Below are 18,034 nucleotides of genomic sequence, written 5' to 3'. Positions count from 1 at the left end.
CTTAATAGATGTTTCAGGTGGGCAAATAAATCTGTATGTTCACAACCCCTGATCTGTGATGTATTAGGCAAATTTCCATATCAGTTTCCTGACTGCTTCCTTACATCATATTTTTATTATTATCATTTGTGCATGAATGTCACAATAGTTAACCGAGAATTTTGATTGTCTTCTCGTGATATTGTTTTAGATCTTCAATCTGCTGGAACAGGTTGTGTCCAAATACAATAGGACAATTGTAGGGATGGCGTCAGAAGGATCCATGAATCAGTGCTGGGTGGTAAAGCCAGCTAGAATCTCTGATGGCTTCCCAGCTACATAAAAATGCACTGATGACAATGTTTGCTCTGAACAGCAGCACCACAAACAGTTTGGCTAAACCTGTAACGTTTTGCCCTCTCCACTCAAAAGCATATGGCAAAAATGTAAATTCATGGTAGGGGATCCATCAATGCCTACAAATTCTTTTTCTTAGTATCATTCATGCCCAATGTTCGGCAGCATATTTCTAATACTGTGAAAGAGTTGTTGTTTGGTGTAAAAGTGTAGAGGATGAGCAAAACAAATAATGAGATGAAGACGTTATTTATTGGATAATGGGGAATCGGGAAATCAGGAATTCTTGGAACAGAGGAGGGAAGATACGGGTGAAGCTATGCTGATGATATCTGATAACTGTGATGGCACTGTTTCAAGGTATTTGAGCAATATTGAAGGATTTTTTTGAGCTGAACTGTGAAAATGCATGCATGTATTAAGGTGCACAGGGAAACCGCCATGCCTTGGTAACTCTGGAAGTAGGCACTGCTCGCCTGCAGAAATGCAGGATTCAGACAAGTCTGTTTGAGATGACTTGAATATACAGATAAGTAGAATTAATGATGAACTGCAGTTCATCAGGATCTCTTCCTTGTTCAGTGCAGCTATCCTGGCTATTCCCATCCCCACCCCCTTAAGCAATTCATCTCATAGCTGAAGCTTAAAAAAATGTCAGTGCTAGTTTTTACTGTTTAACTTGTGCAGGATGGACAATTTGCTCCTGGAAAAACTGTGGGAAACAAATCTCTATTACGAGTGTCATATTCTATGTATTGAAAGAAAGCTGGAACACTCTGGTGAAGAGATAGCAAGTAGTGCACTTTAATAATAAAAAGTGCCAAAAATATTTTCATCTATCTCCTTCACATGGTACTGACGAATGTCATAAAATAATGAAAACCTTCTGTATTTGTGAATGGCATAAAAATTTAATGTCAGATGACGTCAGGACTATGCTAGGGATTTTAAATTTTCTAAATGCCACAAGATATTTTATCCTTTATTTACCATGAGACAGCATATTAGTCATTCGAAGAGTATATTCTCCATTAAATGGGAAAATCACATTAACTCTTTTTTTTCCCAATATCTCATCCTTTTCTTGCTATAAATATAGAGAGGATCTTTTATCGCTCAGAACTTTGGTATAAGCTCTCACGTTCCTGCAAAGGGATCAAAGCATAAGACATAAATGTTTACTAGATGTTTGATTTCCTTGAAAGCTATTCAATGATACTCACTACTCCAAAGGAAGAACTGCTTTACAAACTTCAATGACGTTAATTTTGCAAGAAATCCTGTAAAACAAGAGGCACTCTTATCCTGCCTTTATTTATGATCATATCTGCTTTACACATTTGTATATGATTGTCCAAAATACAATGACTGTACATTGCCAGCTGCAAGGCCATATGACATTTGCGGAGCTCACTGCTCACAGGACAGCCTCAAAGGCCAGCAACATGGGTATGAAGAGAAAGGGAACAGGTTGGCTTCTATTTGAGGCTTGCTCCTGGCCTGGCTCATTGAGGTAGGTGCACAGAGAGCCCAGGTGATGTCCTGGTTGATCCTGGTGGAATCTGGGCTTCTCCCAGAATAGCTATACTTGTGTTAAACAGGTCTTTTGAGGATGTCCTTAAGCGCCTGAGATATTCAGTGATATGGGAGAGCTGCACCCTTCTGCAGGGAGCCAGGAGACCAGCTGAGATGCCCTAAGACCCTCAGAGAGCAGCAGATGCTTCTGAGTAGGCAACTTGATTGTGTCTCATAAGCCTGTGCTGGTACACTATTAAAAGCATTACACTTAGCTTAAGTTCAACACAACCCCAACGACACATGTACGTATGTACGTATGTATGTATGTATGTATCATACGTCCCTCATTGTTCTGTCATGGTGGAATGAAGTATTACAAACTCTTCTTAGGGAGGTTTTTTTCTTCCTGTTTAACTAACTGCTGGGTCCCTCAAACCCAGCGAGTGCACACTGTGCCCAGAAGAGGAGGGCCCAAAGCACCGATTGCAGGCAATTCCTCCGCATGCCTGGACCACTGCACGGGGGTTTTGTTGTGCAAGATGTGGTGTTGGAGCAGCTTCTGCCTGCTTTCCCTGTGTGTTGACGCAACAGTGAAGAAGTATCGGGGCGTTTTGGAACAGGGAGGTTACTGTACTAGGACAGGACTCCAGGAATTTTGGATTTCCTTTCTGGCTCCACCAGGGCTTTTGGTGTGGCCTTGGGCAAATCATATAATCAGTGTGTGCTGGTTAATCAGTGTAGTGTCCTGCTCTGTTAAACAGGGACAGTATTGTATCCTTACTCCCGTTCATAACCTATCCTGTGTGTTTGTCTATAATCCTGTAAAAGTGGAGGCTGGTGCAGTCTCCAAAAAGTGGAGCTTGGTGCATAATGTCCACTGAAAAAAAAGGCTTCTTTTGCTGTAGAGGCCTGCAGGACTAGTATAATAAAAATAGAAAGTAATGACTATAATCTAGAAGGAGACAAAGAGTCCTGTTGCTGCATTGCCCTTGAGACCTGAGTTTTAAATTAAAGCTTCCCAGAACATGCCAACCGGTGTATTAAGCTGCTTTCTCCATTAACCTTCCCTGCCCATTATTTGTCAGCTTAATTTCTTGGCTGGTGGCCAAATTAGTCATTTCTGTGGAAAAATACTTTATTACACACAGTTTCAGCTTGTTTATTTTATGTCAGAGACTTAATTAATTGCAGTGCTAAACTGTCCATTTTGTACAGCAAACATACTATTACACAGGTTGATTAAACTTTTGCTGCACAACATCCGTATTATTGGATTTCACCAGGAGCCTCTTTTGCATCCCTATGACACCAAATAGTATGTTGTGCTGGAAGAAGACTGGGAGGATGATTTAATGGTTTGAGCATCCCTGTATGGCTTGGGAACCTTCTTTACCTTGTGCAAATCCTTAGTCCCTCTGAATTTGTTCTCCCTCTGATTACACCAGAAGCTCCATCCGCGATATGATGTAAAACCCTCCAGGCAATGAAGCCATAAAACCATTCCAGCGACATAAGCTGTCTTACCAACGAAAGTGGTGAGGAATCTGAAGTACTTTGGGCATGGCTTCACCACAACTGCTCCCACCTGCGCTTCAGGCCAGCACGTGATGTTGTCCCATTGCCTCCTGCAACCTGGGGAAAAGAGAAAAGCTGACGGTAGAACAAAAACAAGCGACTCTCTGCTATCTGCTGTATGGGGCAGAGGAAATCAGCTCTGAAAAGGTGCGTCGAGCCCTGGTGCAAGCACCTTTTGGAAGGAAAGGCACAGAAATATTTTGTTTAAACATAGAGTTTTCAGCTACCCCAGTCCCTGAATTGCGGTGATATCTGTAATTTTTGCAGAAACTGAAGCAGAAAGAAGAGAACCAGACAAATCAGAGTTAACAGTTAGCAGTGCCTTTTTAGATGAAAAAGGCAGAAATGCTTAATTAAATCTCTCTCTTCCCTGCCCTTATCTCTCCTTGTTGCATTAAAACACCTGTCTGGAACATACCAAGATGCACAAGCCACGCTCCCACTTCTCCTCTCTCCCCAAAGTTTTGTCAATGGTATTTCTTCCCATAGCAATGAGATGGTTCTGCACGGGGTGGGCTCAGTTGGATGAGGACACTGATGACAATCAAGGGATCAGGAGTCAAATCCCATCTCATGAAGCAATATTTCTCTTTAAAAAGGGAGAAGGAACAAAACCCTCCTGGAGGCTGAGGAGGGACAGGGCTGTCACCAGGAGTGGTTCTCTATGGGAGGGTGGAGCAAGGTGGTATAAAGCCCTATCCAAGCCAGGAGTGATGGCATAACCAATAGAGCTAACTTTAGAGAGAAACTATAGTGTTTTATTAAAATGAAACATTTTCCAAGGTTTTTTGAATTGAATAAATACTTTTGGGGAGAAAAAAAATGGCCAGGCATGCCCTTTCTGCAGAGCTGCAATATGTTCTGATTTTGTCCTTTTATTTATTTCTGCTTTTTCAAAAGACACTAATGATATCACACATATACCAGAGTAACGAATAATGTAATATTAGCACTGAAGACAAAAGAAGTTTGCAGACAGGAATTAATAAAATTTCAGATGTGTTTTTGCCAACGTTACATATTTTAGAGTTCTTACTAGAATTTTGAAGATGATTTTTCTTTTTTTTTTTATCTTTCTAACAGACACTTTTATGGCTGCCTGGGTTAGATAGATGGGCTGTCAACAGACCTCCCTGAGTCGCTTCTTTATAGAACCTCTGCTCTCGGTTACTCCTTGTGTCCCATTATGTTGCAACACTTCCCCAAACGTGACTAAAGTGTTGCTGTTAAGGTCAACTGCATAACAAGAGAAACTGGAATATGAAGAAAAAAGCCTTGAGAAAATACTTTCCACATGCAAGGAAAGAGAACTATGAAAACCACTCTCAAGCTGCAGTGCTTGGTGATGACATCCTGATCAGAAATTCCTCCTTTAAATCATCTTTTAGGCCTTCTGCTAAGGAAAAGGCTGGTGTCATCATCGGTCTGCTCAGAGTGAGACAGCAAGCTGTCTCAGATCAAAAAAGAGAGCACACAAAAATACTTCGAAGCTGAAAAAGAACCCTCAGCTCTCTTTCAAATTTATTTTACAAGTTTTGCCTTCATTCTTTCATGAGCAAACAGAACTTTTCAAATGAAGTCCTGAGGTGGGTTTATCACAGCCTGAAAAAGGGAATAACTGACGGTATCTTCTTCATGCAAGCTCTTCTGTAGCATTCATTAAAATTCAATTTTCAGATTTCTAATATCAGTTGCAAAGCTCACTTTTCACAGGGTCTTACTTATCTGCTACCAAACAGCCAGCAGCTCCAAAAGTATTAAGATATTACATATTCTGCCCCTGGAAAATAGATGATTTCTTGACAAGACCTTTCATGTTCTACAATCTCCATCAACATCAATAAATTATAATGGGCCCATTACCCCAGGACAGGTTATAATGCAAAATAAAATACAAGGTGATAGCATCAGATGGCTTTTTAAATGTTCTGAATTAGGCACTTTGAGACTATTTCTGATCCTCATCTTTTTCCATGATAGCATTTTTCACCACCACCTGTGGTGCATGAAAAAAAGCTTTTAGGTGTTTTTGTAGCAGAAACTCTGACTAAAATAAGGTGAGGACACACAAGACTGATTTTGCAAGACACATAAAGGGGATCTTTAATAATTATTGTTTCTGCAAAGACCTCTCATATCTGCCCATTAGCTCTTCCAGCGCCATTCTTCCTTATTGCCTCCCCAGATTTGCTGACGCTATTAGTGTAGCTGCCTGGAAGGGTCCAGGTTTCAAAGGTGGGGTTCATACCCCTGCTTTTATGTGTGTAGAAGTTGGAGGTGTGAACTTGAAGAAGCCAATGGAAACCAGAGATCCAGAAACTTGAGTTTAGCTAATTTTGAAGCATTTGAAGTTCAGCGAGATACGATTTACTCATACTAGGTCTAAGGCAGGAGAAAAGCTTAATGTCTAACACATTATAATAACTTTGAATAATTTATAATAATAATTTAAAGTAATTTTGTTTGAAATGTGAGGCAGAAAGAACAGGCCTTCACATTTTTAATGAATTGGAACAATCAAGATCTGAAGCAAGATGCTTTGCAGTTGGAGTCCAGCACTCACCGCTCACCCTGCAGTCAGCCCATTACAACTTCAGGCACAAGTTTGTGTCTGTCCATCCAAATCATGACACAGACAGCCTTTATCAAATAGCCTCAGAGAAATTTGTCTTCTCTCTCCAAAGCTTATAGACCCTACCCTGGCAGACTGCTGGGATCACGGGGTTGGCAGGCAATACTCAGCTGTGCCACTGCGACAGACCAAAATCCGAGAAGACTATTTGAGGGTAGAAACAGCTCCAGTGGTACTTGGAGAAGGGAAACCCGTCTTCCCTGTGGCATCACTTGGCCTTCACATATGTAAGAAAGACAACAATTTGTTTTGCACGATCAAATCATGTTTGGTGATTGCTAAGTGCTTCCCCATTAATTAATTACAAATATTTTCTCTGTTGCACTGAGTATCTGCAGGAGGGATGCAAATGTATTTATCATTTCTTATCCAAGGCAGAAGGTGGAAATGACCCATGGATGCACCTTTCGTAAATACTGTGATCCTGTAAACAGTTGGACAAACCCTTCAATGCCATTTCAATCAACACGACTGTGCTGCTCATTTGCTTTTTACTGCAAACCAAGGAATGCATGCTGCCAAGGATTATCCTCTGCTTTGGAAAGGATCACAGGTGAGTTGTAAGAAGCACTGTGTGAAAACAAGCATGTGACTTTTTCAAAGATGGTGGCATTCACAAATTCTCTGGATAATCAGTACACTATTTAAACTCCTGGCATTATAAATATGCACATATATGTAAGAATCTTTCCCTTTTCAAATTTTTGACTGTGACTTCCAGACCCTCAGCTTTGTCCTGATGTTACCTGGTAAATCGGGAAGTGCTCTCTGGAGCCAACTATCTTCTTCTGAGGGGCTGCGGGGAGAAATCCTTCACAACTCTAATGAAGCTGGCTTTTAACCTTACTTCCTTCAGCTAAGCACATCAGACTGCTCATCCTCTCACTATAAGCCATGCAATTAGTGTAATTACTAGCAGCCAACTCTCTCTCGAAACAGGCTCCTGAAGCACTGCTCAAGGAGTACCATCAATGAATGTGCTGGAGGCTGTCAGCCACATGTTGGAGCTCAGGTCTTTACATCTAACAGCTCAGACTCCCTCTTTGCAAGCCAAGTGTCTAGGCTGCAGCAACCACAGCTGCTTGGGCTTTGGAGAGCCCTCCTCTAAGAGGTTCTGACTCAGAAGCTCATCTTGGGGTGGTGTCCACCATAGGGCTCTTCTTCCAGCCAGGTAGGACATGCCCGTTCCCTGGCTGCCACCACAACAGTGGCTGAAGGCACTGGCAGAGTCCCAGCTGCAGTGATTTAGGAGACCCCACCACAGCTACAGAAGGTGGTAACCTTTTCCACTGTCACTGCTAAATGTGAATCAAAGCTCGGGCCCTCATTTTCTCTCCATTTAAAAGGTTAATAAACACAAAACATGTCAATTTGCATGAGGCACAGGTACACGGTGCTTTGCAGAAGTGGCAAAGCAGAGCGCAAAGAACATTTATTTGAGTAATATCTACACTTACAGAAAATATACAGTCAAAGCTTATCAGGGAAGCAGCAGAGAATAAGTTCCCTTCATGAATAAACATGAATCTGCAGAGCTCTGGCATGGCTCTGAGACGTGACTGGGTTTGGCTGATGAAAGAAGTGAATGGCAGCAGGCTGGTGCCAAGGCATGGTCTTAACCCAGCTGAACTCCCAAGTCAGGGAAAAAGCCTTTCAGCACATCTGTCATTCCCACCAAACGCTCCCCAATGAATATGGTCACTCCTGGCCTCTCCTGGATGACATGGGCACAGTTTTTCTCTTCGAATCTACGTTCAGATGCAAAGATACCCGCTTTTTGCCTGGGTCATGTCAGGATGTCTGCATGCCTCTCGCTACCCACAGGCAGAAAACAGCAAGCCAAAGGTACAGCTACATTAAACCAAGCTGAAATATCACCCAGTACCATCACAGGCAGTGGTAACCTGGTGTGTTTTCAATGGGAACTGATTTTCACTCCAGTCTAGTATCAGCAGGCAGTTTCCATCCTCGCTGGAGTTAGGGCTGTAAAGAGCTACCAGGTGACATTTACTCTCCCACTGACAGCTTCTGCAGAAGTTATTATACCCAAAGATGCTCTCCCCTGGTTTGCCAGTTTGATCTCCTTACAATCAATTATCTTTCCGTTGACTTTCTTGTCCCAGCTGGACGTCATGTTTTTTACCTTACTGAAGAAAACAGACCCCAAAAGATGGTCCATGCAAGGATTTGCTAACTGTGCTTCAGTTCTAGAGAGACAACTTGAGTTCAGTCTTGGTAGAGAGTGGGAAAGCCCACCATGAGCCTCAGAGCTATTACTACTGCCCCAGCCTCCAGTGAGCCCAGGCTTCCTGAATCAGAGATGGTCTTCTATTTAAATTTTAAAAATTGTGCATAATAATAACAACAAAATTCTGGTAAGATTCTTACTCTTATATAAATCATTAAAATTAAATGTGATTTGATTTTGCTTTTGAACTCATGGAAATTTTTCACATTCACAACCTCCTGGGCCAAGGAATTGCATAGTTCAAGTGTCTGCTGAAAGAAGAACATCCTTTTCTGAATTTGCTTTGAACCTGCTTGTCACTGGTTTCATTAGGAACCTAGTTCCTTTATGAATACAGAAATATTTATAACCTAGTCACAATCTCCCTTTCCCTGGGGAGGAAAACCATAAAATCCTCTTTTATATCTCTCCTCAAGCACCTCTTTTTCAAGCTGAAGCGTCCTAGCTTATTTAATTACTTTTTGCATGGAAGCAGTTTCCTATCATTTCTCCCTTGTGTCTTTTCTGTTTCTAATTCTACCTCATCTTACCCTGCCTGGACTTGCAGAATAGGGTTTTACCTTATTTTTCTGCAACAGATTGGTTTTGATTGGGGCTACCTTGGCTCCAAAGTTTAACTGCAATCCTTCCATTCTTGCCCACAAAACTCAGTCCTTCTGTCCTGTGTTCACTGCTATGCCCTCCTCCCCCAGCCCCACTCCTGCATCCTGTGGGCATCTCTCCTCTGCCACCTCCACCTATTGTGGTTTTATTTTTATCAGCACTGATGATCTCTTCCAAAGCAAACCTGTCCCCTCAGAGTTTCCCTTTCAACTTTCCATAGCTTTGCATTCAATTTGGATATTTTTTGCCTGTCGCTGCATGCTATCACCCCAGCACCGTGGGCAGGATGTGACAGAGAAACCACTTAGCTGAAGGAAAACCACAATCCTGCCAGAGCAGGCAAAACCCTGGCACTGTTACATTTTCTTCCCACCACTGCTTTGCTCTTTGTGGCACACGCATGCTCCTTTATTCTTCCCTCAGTGAGGGGTTTGCAGTACCAATTCAGCAGAAAATGGACTTGGGAAATCACAGAAGGCAAAAAGGATCCCCCGTGAGGATAAATAAAAAGAGTTTATCTTGGACTTTGCCTCTGTATGTGTGGCAAGACAGAGAGATCAATTTGTTTTTTCCCACTCTGTGTACAAGCTGGACAGAACACTGTTTCTTGCTATAAAAATGGTTTGCACTTCTGCAGGGGCTGCCAGCAGAAATTGTCCAGGAACTCAACAGGAAAAGTAAAAAGATATCTTTTGCAGAATGTTTGCAGAAATTTGACTCAAAGACATATGAAGGAAAACTCACCTTAAGCCCCCAGACTGAGTCATTCTAAATAAACAGCATGAAAGAAATCACCAGAGAGTATTTCTGGAGGATTATTTTTAAGCATGAAAATCCTATGAGTTTTTCCATCATCAACATCTACTAGGAAACAAATTAAAAAAAAAAAAAGTTTCTAATCTTTCAGCTTTTCTTTAACCAACAAACTAAATAAACACTTGACTTTTTTTTTTTTCATCCCTCCAGATCACTCTTCTCATAAATCAAACTTGTGAGCTGAGCCTTTCTGCCTAATTTCAGAATCCGTAAACTGAAACAAAAGATGCCAAGACATAAGACAAAGATTTATGAAGTGGGTTGCCTAAAACATCACTTATCTCCTCAGCAACATCTAAACAAGAGACAGTTCTTTAGTGCTCTGACATGGAGCATGCTTAAAGGATTGATCCAGGGCTTCCTCATTCCTTGTTCAAATGCCCTTGTATTTGCAGAAGTTATACACAAGTTAAACTGTACTTGGTTCCTTTGAATTCAGGTCGCCGAAGATGACTAGGCTCAACCTCAAGAAGTGCTTTCTTGATCATTAGGAAGAAAACAGTGACTGCACTGATAATGTGAGATCTCACATGGGACTGACTGATGCTGAGCTCCTCCATACCTCACGGTCTCACCGACCAAAAAGAGACAGGGATGTTGTGAGGAGCACAGCAGAGATTTTGTGGGGTTTCCTAATAAAACAAGCCAAGCAAAGACAGGACACGAGTGCAGCAGCTCTCACTGATGGTTCAGATCCTGTGAAAGCTGAGACCCTTCGTCAGCCTTCCAACGTTGACCCTGATCTTTGGGAATTCCTTGCCTTTCTGGAAACATAAGTGGCAACTTGAATCGTAGCACCAAGAAGCGAGCTTAGAAGACTTGGCCACTTGAATGAAGTGCCAGCCCTCCCAGTGACCAGCTCATTTGACTTGCTCATTGAGGGCAAACAAGCAAGCAACAGCCCCTCTTATCTTGCTCTTCAGGTAAATGTTGTTAAATATAGTAAACAGGGGTAAATATTGGTAAATATGAAACCCCACTAAAAAAGGAAGGGCAAAAGGGAAGTTTCCTCAACAAATCACAAGCCACAGATTGCCTGTCCTGCTACTAGAAAGCTACTGCTGTTGTTGCACAAGCTGGAGTGTGCTTTATCACGTAAATTCTTCCTGAATTGGTTCTTGCTTATTAAACGTGCTGGAGGTGTGCTTCTTGCCCATAGCACTGGGGAGCATCTGCAGAAGAAGAGACTTTCTGTAGGTAGGGGCAAGAGGGACAGCAATGCATTTTCACCTGGCCTTTGGTTTTACTTGGAGGAATATTTAATGGTCAGAAGGTAAGAAAAAAAAAAAAAGAGAAGTTTGTGAGACACCAATAATTAAAAAAAAAATACACACAATAGAAGCCCTACTTAGACCTTGTATAGCACTTCAGACTTCAGCTTCCGTTCTCCACAATTTCATTTTCCTAGGTTAAAAGCGCAGGCTATCAAGAAATAAAGGCACCAAAGTTACAAAAAGTCCAGTGCACAGCAAAATCATGGAAAAACTCTTCACTGGCTGTAGCAGGTTTTGGATCTTAGCCATATACTGTAACAGGAGCTTGACATAACATGGAATATGCAACATTTTCCAGTGTACTTATTGTACATAAAAAGGGTGGATACCATCAATAAAGTGCCCTGACACAGTCAGTAAGAAAAAGAAATAAAACAAAAACAACAAAAAAAACCACCAAACAGCAGGAAGAAGAGATTTCCTAACCAGAAATCTGATGGGATGTGAGGTCGACAAATATGCGGTCAGAAATAAATTAAGAGCTCTGCATAGATGGATTTCATCTGAGCAATTAGCCAAAGCTTTGAAAATGTTTTGGATTTGCTTTCCATTGGTCTATAACGATGGCTTTTTCTCCTTATTTCTATAGCCCTTGCATAACTAATGCTGTGTGCATTTATATATTATAGCATTCTAAAAGAAAAATAACCAAGGAGTTCGATGGTATTTCCAAATGTTACTTATTCTCCAAGCTAAAATGCCTTTTCCAGTACAAGATTTATGTCCGCTAAATGGTTGTTAATCCCAAAAAGCTACAGGACAGCTGTTCCTGAGTCAAATAAACACTGCTGTTTGTTAGAAAGCTTGCAGCCAGGACATGTCAGCAACAGGCAAAACAAAAGCAAAGCCTCCACCCCTACAGCATATTAAGGCAGAAAACAGATGTGGTAACATCTTATCTCATGACTGTGTCTCTAGAAAGATGAGGTCAAGGGAAAAAAAAAAAACAAAAGCAAAAACAAAAAAACAGCTCTTAGCCCTACAGGGAAGATTGGTTAGGTGCTGTGTAGATCTGTGCTTGAATTTCATCTCTACAGAGGGCATCCTGAGAAGGCATCGCACCTCAGCTGGGAATTGCCACTCCTTGGCAGAGAGCTTGAGCAGGGGGTTACCACGCACAGCCAAGTAACAGCTTTGTAGGGAAACCACCTTTGCTCATCATTTCTTGAGGAAGAGCCTCCTTGCGTGGGAAAACGGCCATCAGCTTCAGGCTGGGTTCGAGCAGCCAACAGGAAAGTTGTGTGGGCTGATCGCATCTGAGGGTTGAAGCTGGGTTTACCTCTGTGGTGACAACGTGCTTCCTTCTCATGTTTCAGTACCGAGTTTCCTACTATGGCCAAGGGTAGATGATCCTCCAAGAAATACAGGGCACATTTCTGCTTTTTAAATTTCCACAGAGCAGGGTCCACCACTGCAAGAGCTGCAGCATGCTGTGCTGGTGGCAGGGAAGAGTCCCACAGCAGACAAGCGAAGTGTTAGTGAAGGAAGATCATTTGGAAGTACCATGGAGTGGCCCAACCCAAGTGAATATCAAGGCCACCATCCGGTAACTGAAAGAAAAGTTTCCATTAAATAGAAGGCACCTTGACTCTCCTACTGATCCTCTAAGACAGACAAATGAGAGTCTGGGCTTTAAGGTCTTGATAACACATGGCTGAATATTCTGCTCTTGCAGGAGAGACACGTTTCCAGGCGTAGTAAGGACTGATGTCCCACCTGGCAGCTGAACCAACACTGCTGCTTGTACCAAGACTGAAACGAAGGAGCTCTACTTATCCCCTGGACCAGTGTTAGAAGTTAGGAAAGACAACATAGAAGGAAGTCTTGCAGGTCCTTTTGCCTTTCAAGAGATTGTTAAGGACAAATGCAGGTGACTATTTTAATAGACTGAATTGCCTTGTCCTCCAGGCTTCATTGAATATGTTGACTAGATCCTCAGGACTTGACTTAGCTCCCCAGAAGGCAGCAGTTAATGCCATTCCTGATGTCCCAGGGTATATGGGATTTTTGGAGAGGCTAGTAGATATGAGATAGGACTTAGGGGAGCCCTTCCCACTTCTGAAACAACAACTGGAGGCCACATTACTTATTCAAGACCATCTGTTAACATTTTTGATGTTGATGTTTTGATGAACATTTTTGGCTGATGGCTTGCAAGAGTCAGCCACTGTCCAAGGGTTTGCTTCTCTTATTTCCTATGACTGCTGTGAACCACTAAGACAAGCCTGTCTGCTTCTCTCTGCAGACATCCTCAGCCTGGGGACAGGTCTGTCCTCTGGCTGCACCAGTGCCATCTGACAATATTACCCTGACCACCCCTTGCATGTCTGCCAAGGCATATATTCCCCCTGAAAGCTACCAGCCTTCAAACCTGCCAGCTCGCTGGCTTGTCTGAATGCTCCCTCCACTACTGAGCTTCAAGCAGTGGCCTTTTGCTGACAAAACCATCCATCCGATGCACGTGAAGGGGTAAGAAGCACCTACAGGAGCACTAGGCAGGTCTCAGGGATGCACCATGCAGCCAAAATATGCAGCACATCCTCAGCCTTGGGTGAGCGGTCCGTCCGTCCCCCTGCTGTGTTCACTGCCTCGAGTGCTTGTGCTGCAAACAGCCATCTAGCGCCTGCTCTGGCCACGGAGCACCTGGAGAGAGGCTGTCACACAAACCCAACCTACACATCATCTGTCCCAGGAGGTCTTATGCAACCGGGAAGGTGAGAATTCGCTTGAACTTTTGCAAGCAAGGAACTATTAATTATTTCTTATCTTACTGCTCTATAAACAGATGGTGATGAATAAACAGACTCCTCATTTAAACTTCATTAACGTTTTTCCAGCCTGACTTTTAATTTCCGTATGTTCGCTGCTTCTTCTCTCATCAAACACGCCTTGACTTCTTCAAGGGAGACTGAAAAAGAACCCCAAGCTCCAAATTTGGCTTTTCAAGCCAGCCTCCACTGCAGGTCTGTGGAACAGCAAATGCATTATATAGAGAATAAACAACATGGGCCATTCTTCACCTGGGTTCATTTGCATGTGGCAGTGTTGGTGATGAGATCACAGGACTCAGTTTTATTGCCCAAAGCAAGCTGAAGCACGTACAACTTAACTGTACGTGAAGAGTGGCTGGGAGGGTGATTGGGACTATTTTCTTTCACGCTTTCCACTTTTCTGATTTTTTATTGAGTTTCAAACCCTGCTTGCAAGACAGACAGGTCTAGACTGCAACTACAAAGCGCAGTGCTGAAGTACCCAAGGTATCAGAAGCAGCTCAACTGTAGCAGCTCCTTGATGGCTACCGGCAATACTCAATGACACTTAAAAAATCACCTCAGCTCTCTCTTCACTACCGAACGGTGGCGAACAGACAGACAAAATGTTGATCTGACTGCCTTCAGCTGAGATGTTCTGAGCCCCTTTCACTTCCTCTTAACTTCTACAGGAATTTAGGATCCAAATCGAGCACAAGATCTTCCCTTTTGGAGGAAATCAAACAAACTGAAAAACCATAAAGAAAAGGAAGTTCAGCAAAGGGAATGTAAAGACCTTTACGTGGGGAGCAGTAATGCCAAGTTCCCATATAGGCTGGAAAGTGGCCTGGCAGAGAAGAACCAGGGGGTCCTGGTGGACTCTGAGGTGACCACGAGCCAGCAACGTGCCTATGCCACGAAGAAGGCCAACGGTGTCCTGGGCTGCATTAGTCAAAAGCAGGTCAAGGAGGGGATCCTTCCTCTCCACTCAACTGGTGAGGCTGCACCTGGAGCACTGGGTCCAGCTCTGGGCTCCCCAGTAAAAGAAGACAAGTCTCTCCATGAAGACCATATACTGTATCACATCGTGCTTTCCTGCATAGAAGAATGGTCACCAGAGCTGCTCATCCCATCCAACTGTGAGTCACACAGTACCTCATTCAGCTGTCATCCCCAAATTACTCTCCCCCTTCCAAAAGGATATCTGGTTGTGGAGGGAATTGATTAGCAGTAATGGGATTAAAAAGAGAATGAGCACAGTCAACTCACCTAGACCTGATTGCTTTTGTTGACTTAATTTTTAATTATTTATTATTTTATTTGGGTGTTTCAGATTAAACCGAACTATTTGTAAACTGCGCCCATGGAAAGAGAAGCTTTCATTAAAAAAAAAGAAAAAACAACAATAAAACCAGCAACAAACAACAAAAAAAAGTCACTCTCTGTGCTCAGGGATAAAAAAAAAAAGCAAGTGGAAGTCAGCAGGCAGCCATGTAGCAGTGAGACCTGCCTTGCAGCAAGCCTTTAGGGCCTCTGACACACTTCACATGGAGAGAGATTTGCCACCATCTGTGGGCCTGGAAAGCAAAACCCCCTTCAGCTATCCTCTCCTCCTAACCCTACTGCTGCTAAGTGTATTATTAGCTGAGCAGTCTCCGCGTTGCATACAGATGTCTTGGCTGAAAAAGTATTTGGAGTAAAAGCCTGGTTTTCAGTGGGGCCGGGATTGCATTCTTTGCTTTTGAAATTTGCTTGTACGCATTTTCAAAGTAATGCTGAGGACTGAGGAACTCTATTCATCATTAGCTCCTACAACAAAAAAAGTGCCTTGGAGAACCCCAGGCTATGGAATTGCCTCATTTATTTATGTTGTAGTGGCGGGAGAAGCCACCAGAGAAGCAGCCCCATAGAGCTGGAGAGCAAAGAGAAAGGGAAAGACAACAGCCCAAGGCAGCTACCGCGCATCCTCCTATTGCAGAAGCTGCTGGCTGTGTGGGAACTCCTGTCTGCAGAGCGATTCTCAGAACTTCTCATCATGCTCATCCAGTGGGGAAGCAATCATTGAAGGCATTCAAATCCTTGGGCTGAACAGATCCAGTCCAGGCAGGACTTCCCCAGCACTGGCTGATGGACATGTGGGATGACCTGGGAGCCCCATGAACTCTGCAGCTGAAATCCCAGAGCTGACCTGCTACCAGTTACATATAGTACACCCACGGTGCAGAAATTATGTGGCTTTTCTCTTTGGGAGTGTTATTTCTCCTCAGATACATAATAAATGTGTATAACCCTGTGAATTTTAATTGTGGGTGCTGCCAAATACTGCCTTTCCCATTCTATCTACCCACAGTGCTTCCAGAAGCCCAAATCGTAAAATACCTGGACACTTTTCAGTGTGTTTGTCCTTAACTTACCCCTTCTAGATAGGAAATATTTTTATTTTAAAGGAGAAAAACTAAAACCAAGAAAACCTAGGAGCCACTTCAAGTTCACCAACAGTGCTGCCTTACTTGCAACAGTCTGTGGTTATCAAGTGAGGCAAAGTTTGCAGGGAGAACTGCTGTGACACCAACTGGGAGAGAGATTAAAACATGCTTAGGGTGGGAAATTAAGGAATTTGCAGAGAATGATTCACTAATCCAGCACCCAGGTACATCTGTGTGTGATGCAAGCCAGCAGCAATTTCTCCTTGGCTGTGTGATAAAAGAAAGAATAACCAAAACTCATTTTCCAACATGTTAAAACCCAGAAAAACTCTCCTATATCACATTATAGAAAAGGTACAGGCAACGTTACTGAATTTTAGGTCTTTCAGGACCATACTCTGCACTGAGATTGAGATGAGGCATTTTGTGCATCACCTCCTGCACCGAGCAGGGAAGAGTCCTGTCACTTGCAGAGTAATAAGTTCTTCAGAAGACTTATTAAAATAATTCTACAAGTTATATTGTAAACACTCTTTGGGGCAAAAGAGGCTGCAAGATCATTTAACAAATACTCAACTGAAGGTTTTGTTTCCCAAAATGCATTTTTGTACGTGAATGCACGGATTCATCACTCCTAATAATGGAATTGGGACTTCACCTCATTTGGCCAACCCTGCTCCAAGCCATTGACCACCAGTACAAGATTCATCTGGGAGCTCTGGTTATTTCCAACACAGCTGAGCTGCTCCCTAAGCCTCAGTCAAGACAACCTGAACATGATTCATCTTATCCTAAGAGAGATGCCTACATTCAGCCAGAATACATTAGAGTTACCTAAAATCAAGTAAAAAAGTCTTTCACCAGGTCATTCCCAATCAATGTCTATTTGCCAACGTGAATCCAACAGATCCATCTACCTCTCTTGATTTTAATACTAAAGAACCCATTTCTGTTGTGGAATTATGATTATCATTTGTACATACAAGTTGTACAAAATGTGCAAGACTCCTAGTTATTTTAGCATCGAGGTAAAAGGGTAACAGGGCAGTGGATTTGCAAGGGCAGTCCTACTCATGAAACCCAGTCCTGTGCTGCAATACCCACCCGCATCGTCCATGCCCTTTCACAAACGAGGCAAGCTCCATCACGAAGTCAATAAAACACATCTTCCTGCAGCTCTTCTGAAAGGCTGTTCAGTGTCCTCTGATGGTTACGAACTTCCTCTAAAGCCCAAACTTCAACCTCACAGCCATTTTATTCTTTTCTGTACACGCTGCCAGCTCAAACCAACCCTCCCTGCTGGTTTCTTCCTAGTTGCATCTTCTGCAGCCCTTCCTGTGCACAACAAGCTAATATCTTCTCATTGGACATGGCCACACTTTTGTGACCTCCATGCCTCTCCTGTCGCCCTAACACAGTCTCCTCAAACTGTGGGTAACTTCACGGGTACTGAATCACGCTCCCGGTAGGGAACAGAGAGGCTGTGGCCTGGCCCATATTGAGTATCTATGGTCCAGGACTGCTGATGTTAGGAATAGCAACTGACACCTACTACCCAGACCGAAAACATGAAGATTTAATTAGAAAAGAAAGCATTGATTTAACCTGTGCCCGTACACCCGCCCTAATTAATAGGTGTTCAAAGACAAAACAGTGTTAAGACAGATGCTATTGTTTATTGGTGGAAATCTACCTGCTTACCCTGAGCTGGTCATCAATCTCAGTACTACAATCAGGTGTTCTTAATAAATGACTAATCTATCTGACACATCAAATTACATCTGTGATTAAGCCCCTCTGATCAATACAACTGATAATAGCTTCTAAACAAAGCTTTATTTCCAGACTGTATTGAA

General features: G+C 42.8%; 1 protein-coding gene across 1 annotated transcript in view; it reads right to left on the bottom strand.

Annotated features, from left to right (window-relative positions):
- The window catches only part of LOC310894721 (vasoactive intestinal polypeptide receptor), a 119,342-nt gene that overhangs the window by 60,010 nt on the left and 41,298 nt on the right, over positions 1-18,034 (bottom strand). Inside the window, exon 3 of the mRNA XM_083825194.1 lies at positions 3,379-3,486. Coding sequence (XP_083681320.1) covers positions 3,379-3,486 — 108 coding nt within the window. The remainder of the gene's footprint in view (positions 1-3,378; positions 3,487-18,034) is intronic.

The sequence above is a fragment of the Anser anser genome (genome assembly GCF_964211835.1).
Source record: "Anser anser genome assembly, chromosome: 2".
In the NCBI taxonomy this organism is placed as follows: Eukaryota; Metazoa; Chordata; class Aves; order Anseriformes; family Anatidae; genus Anser; species Anser anser.
Note: the sequence above shows the minus strand (reverse complement) of the source record. Positions and strands in the feature narration are given on the sequence as shown.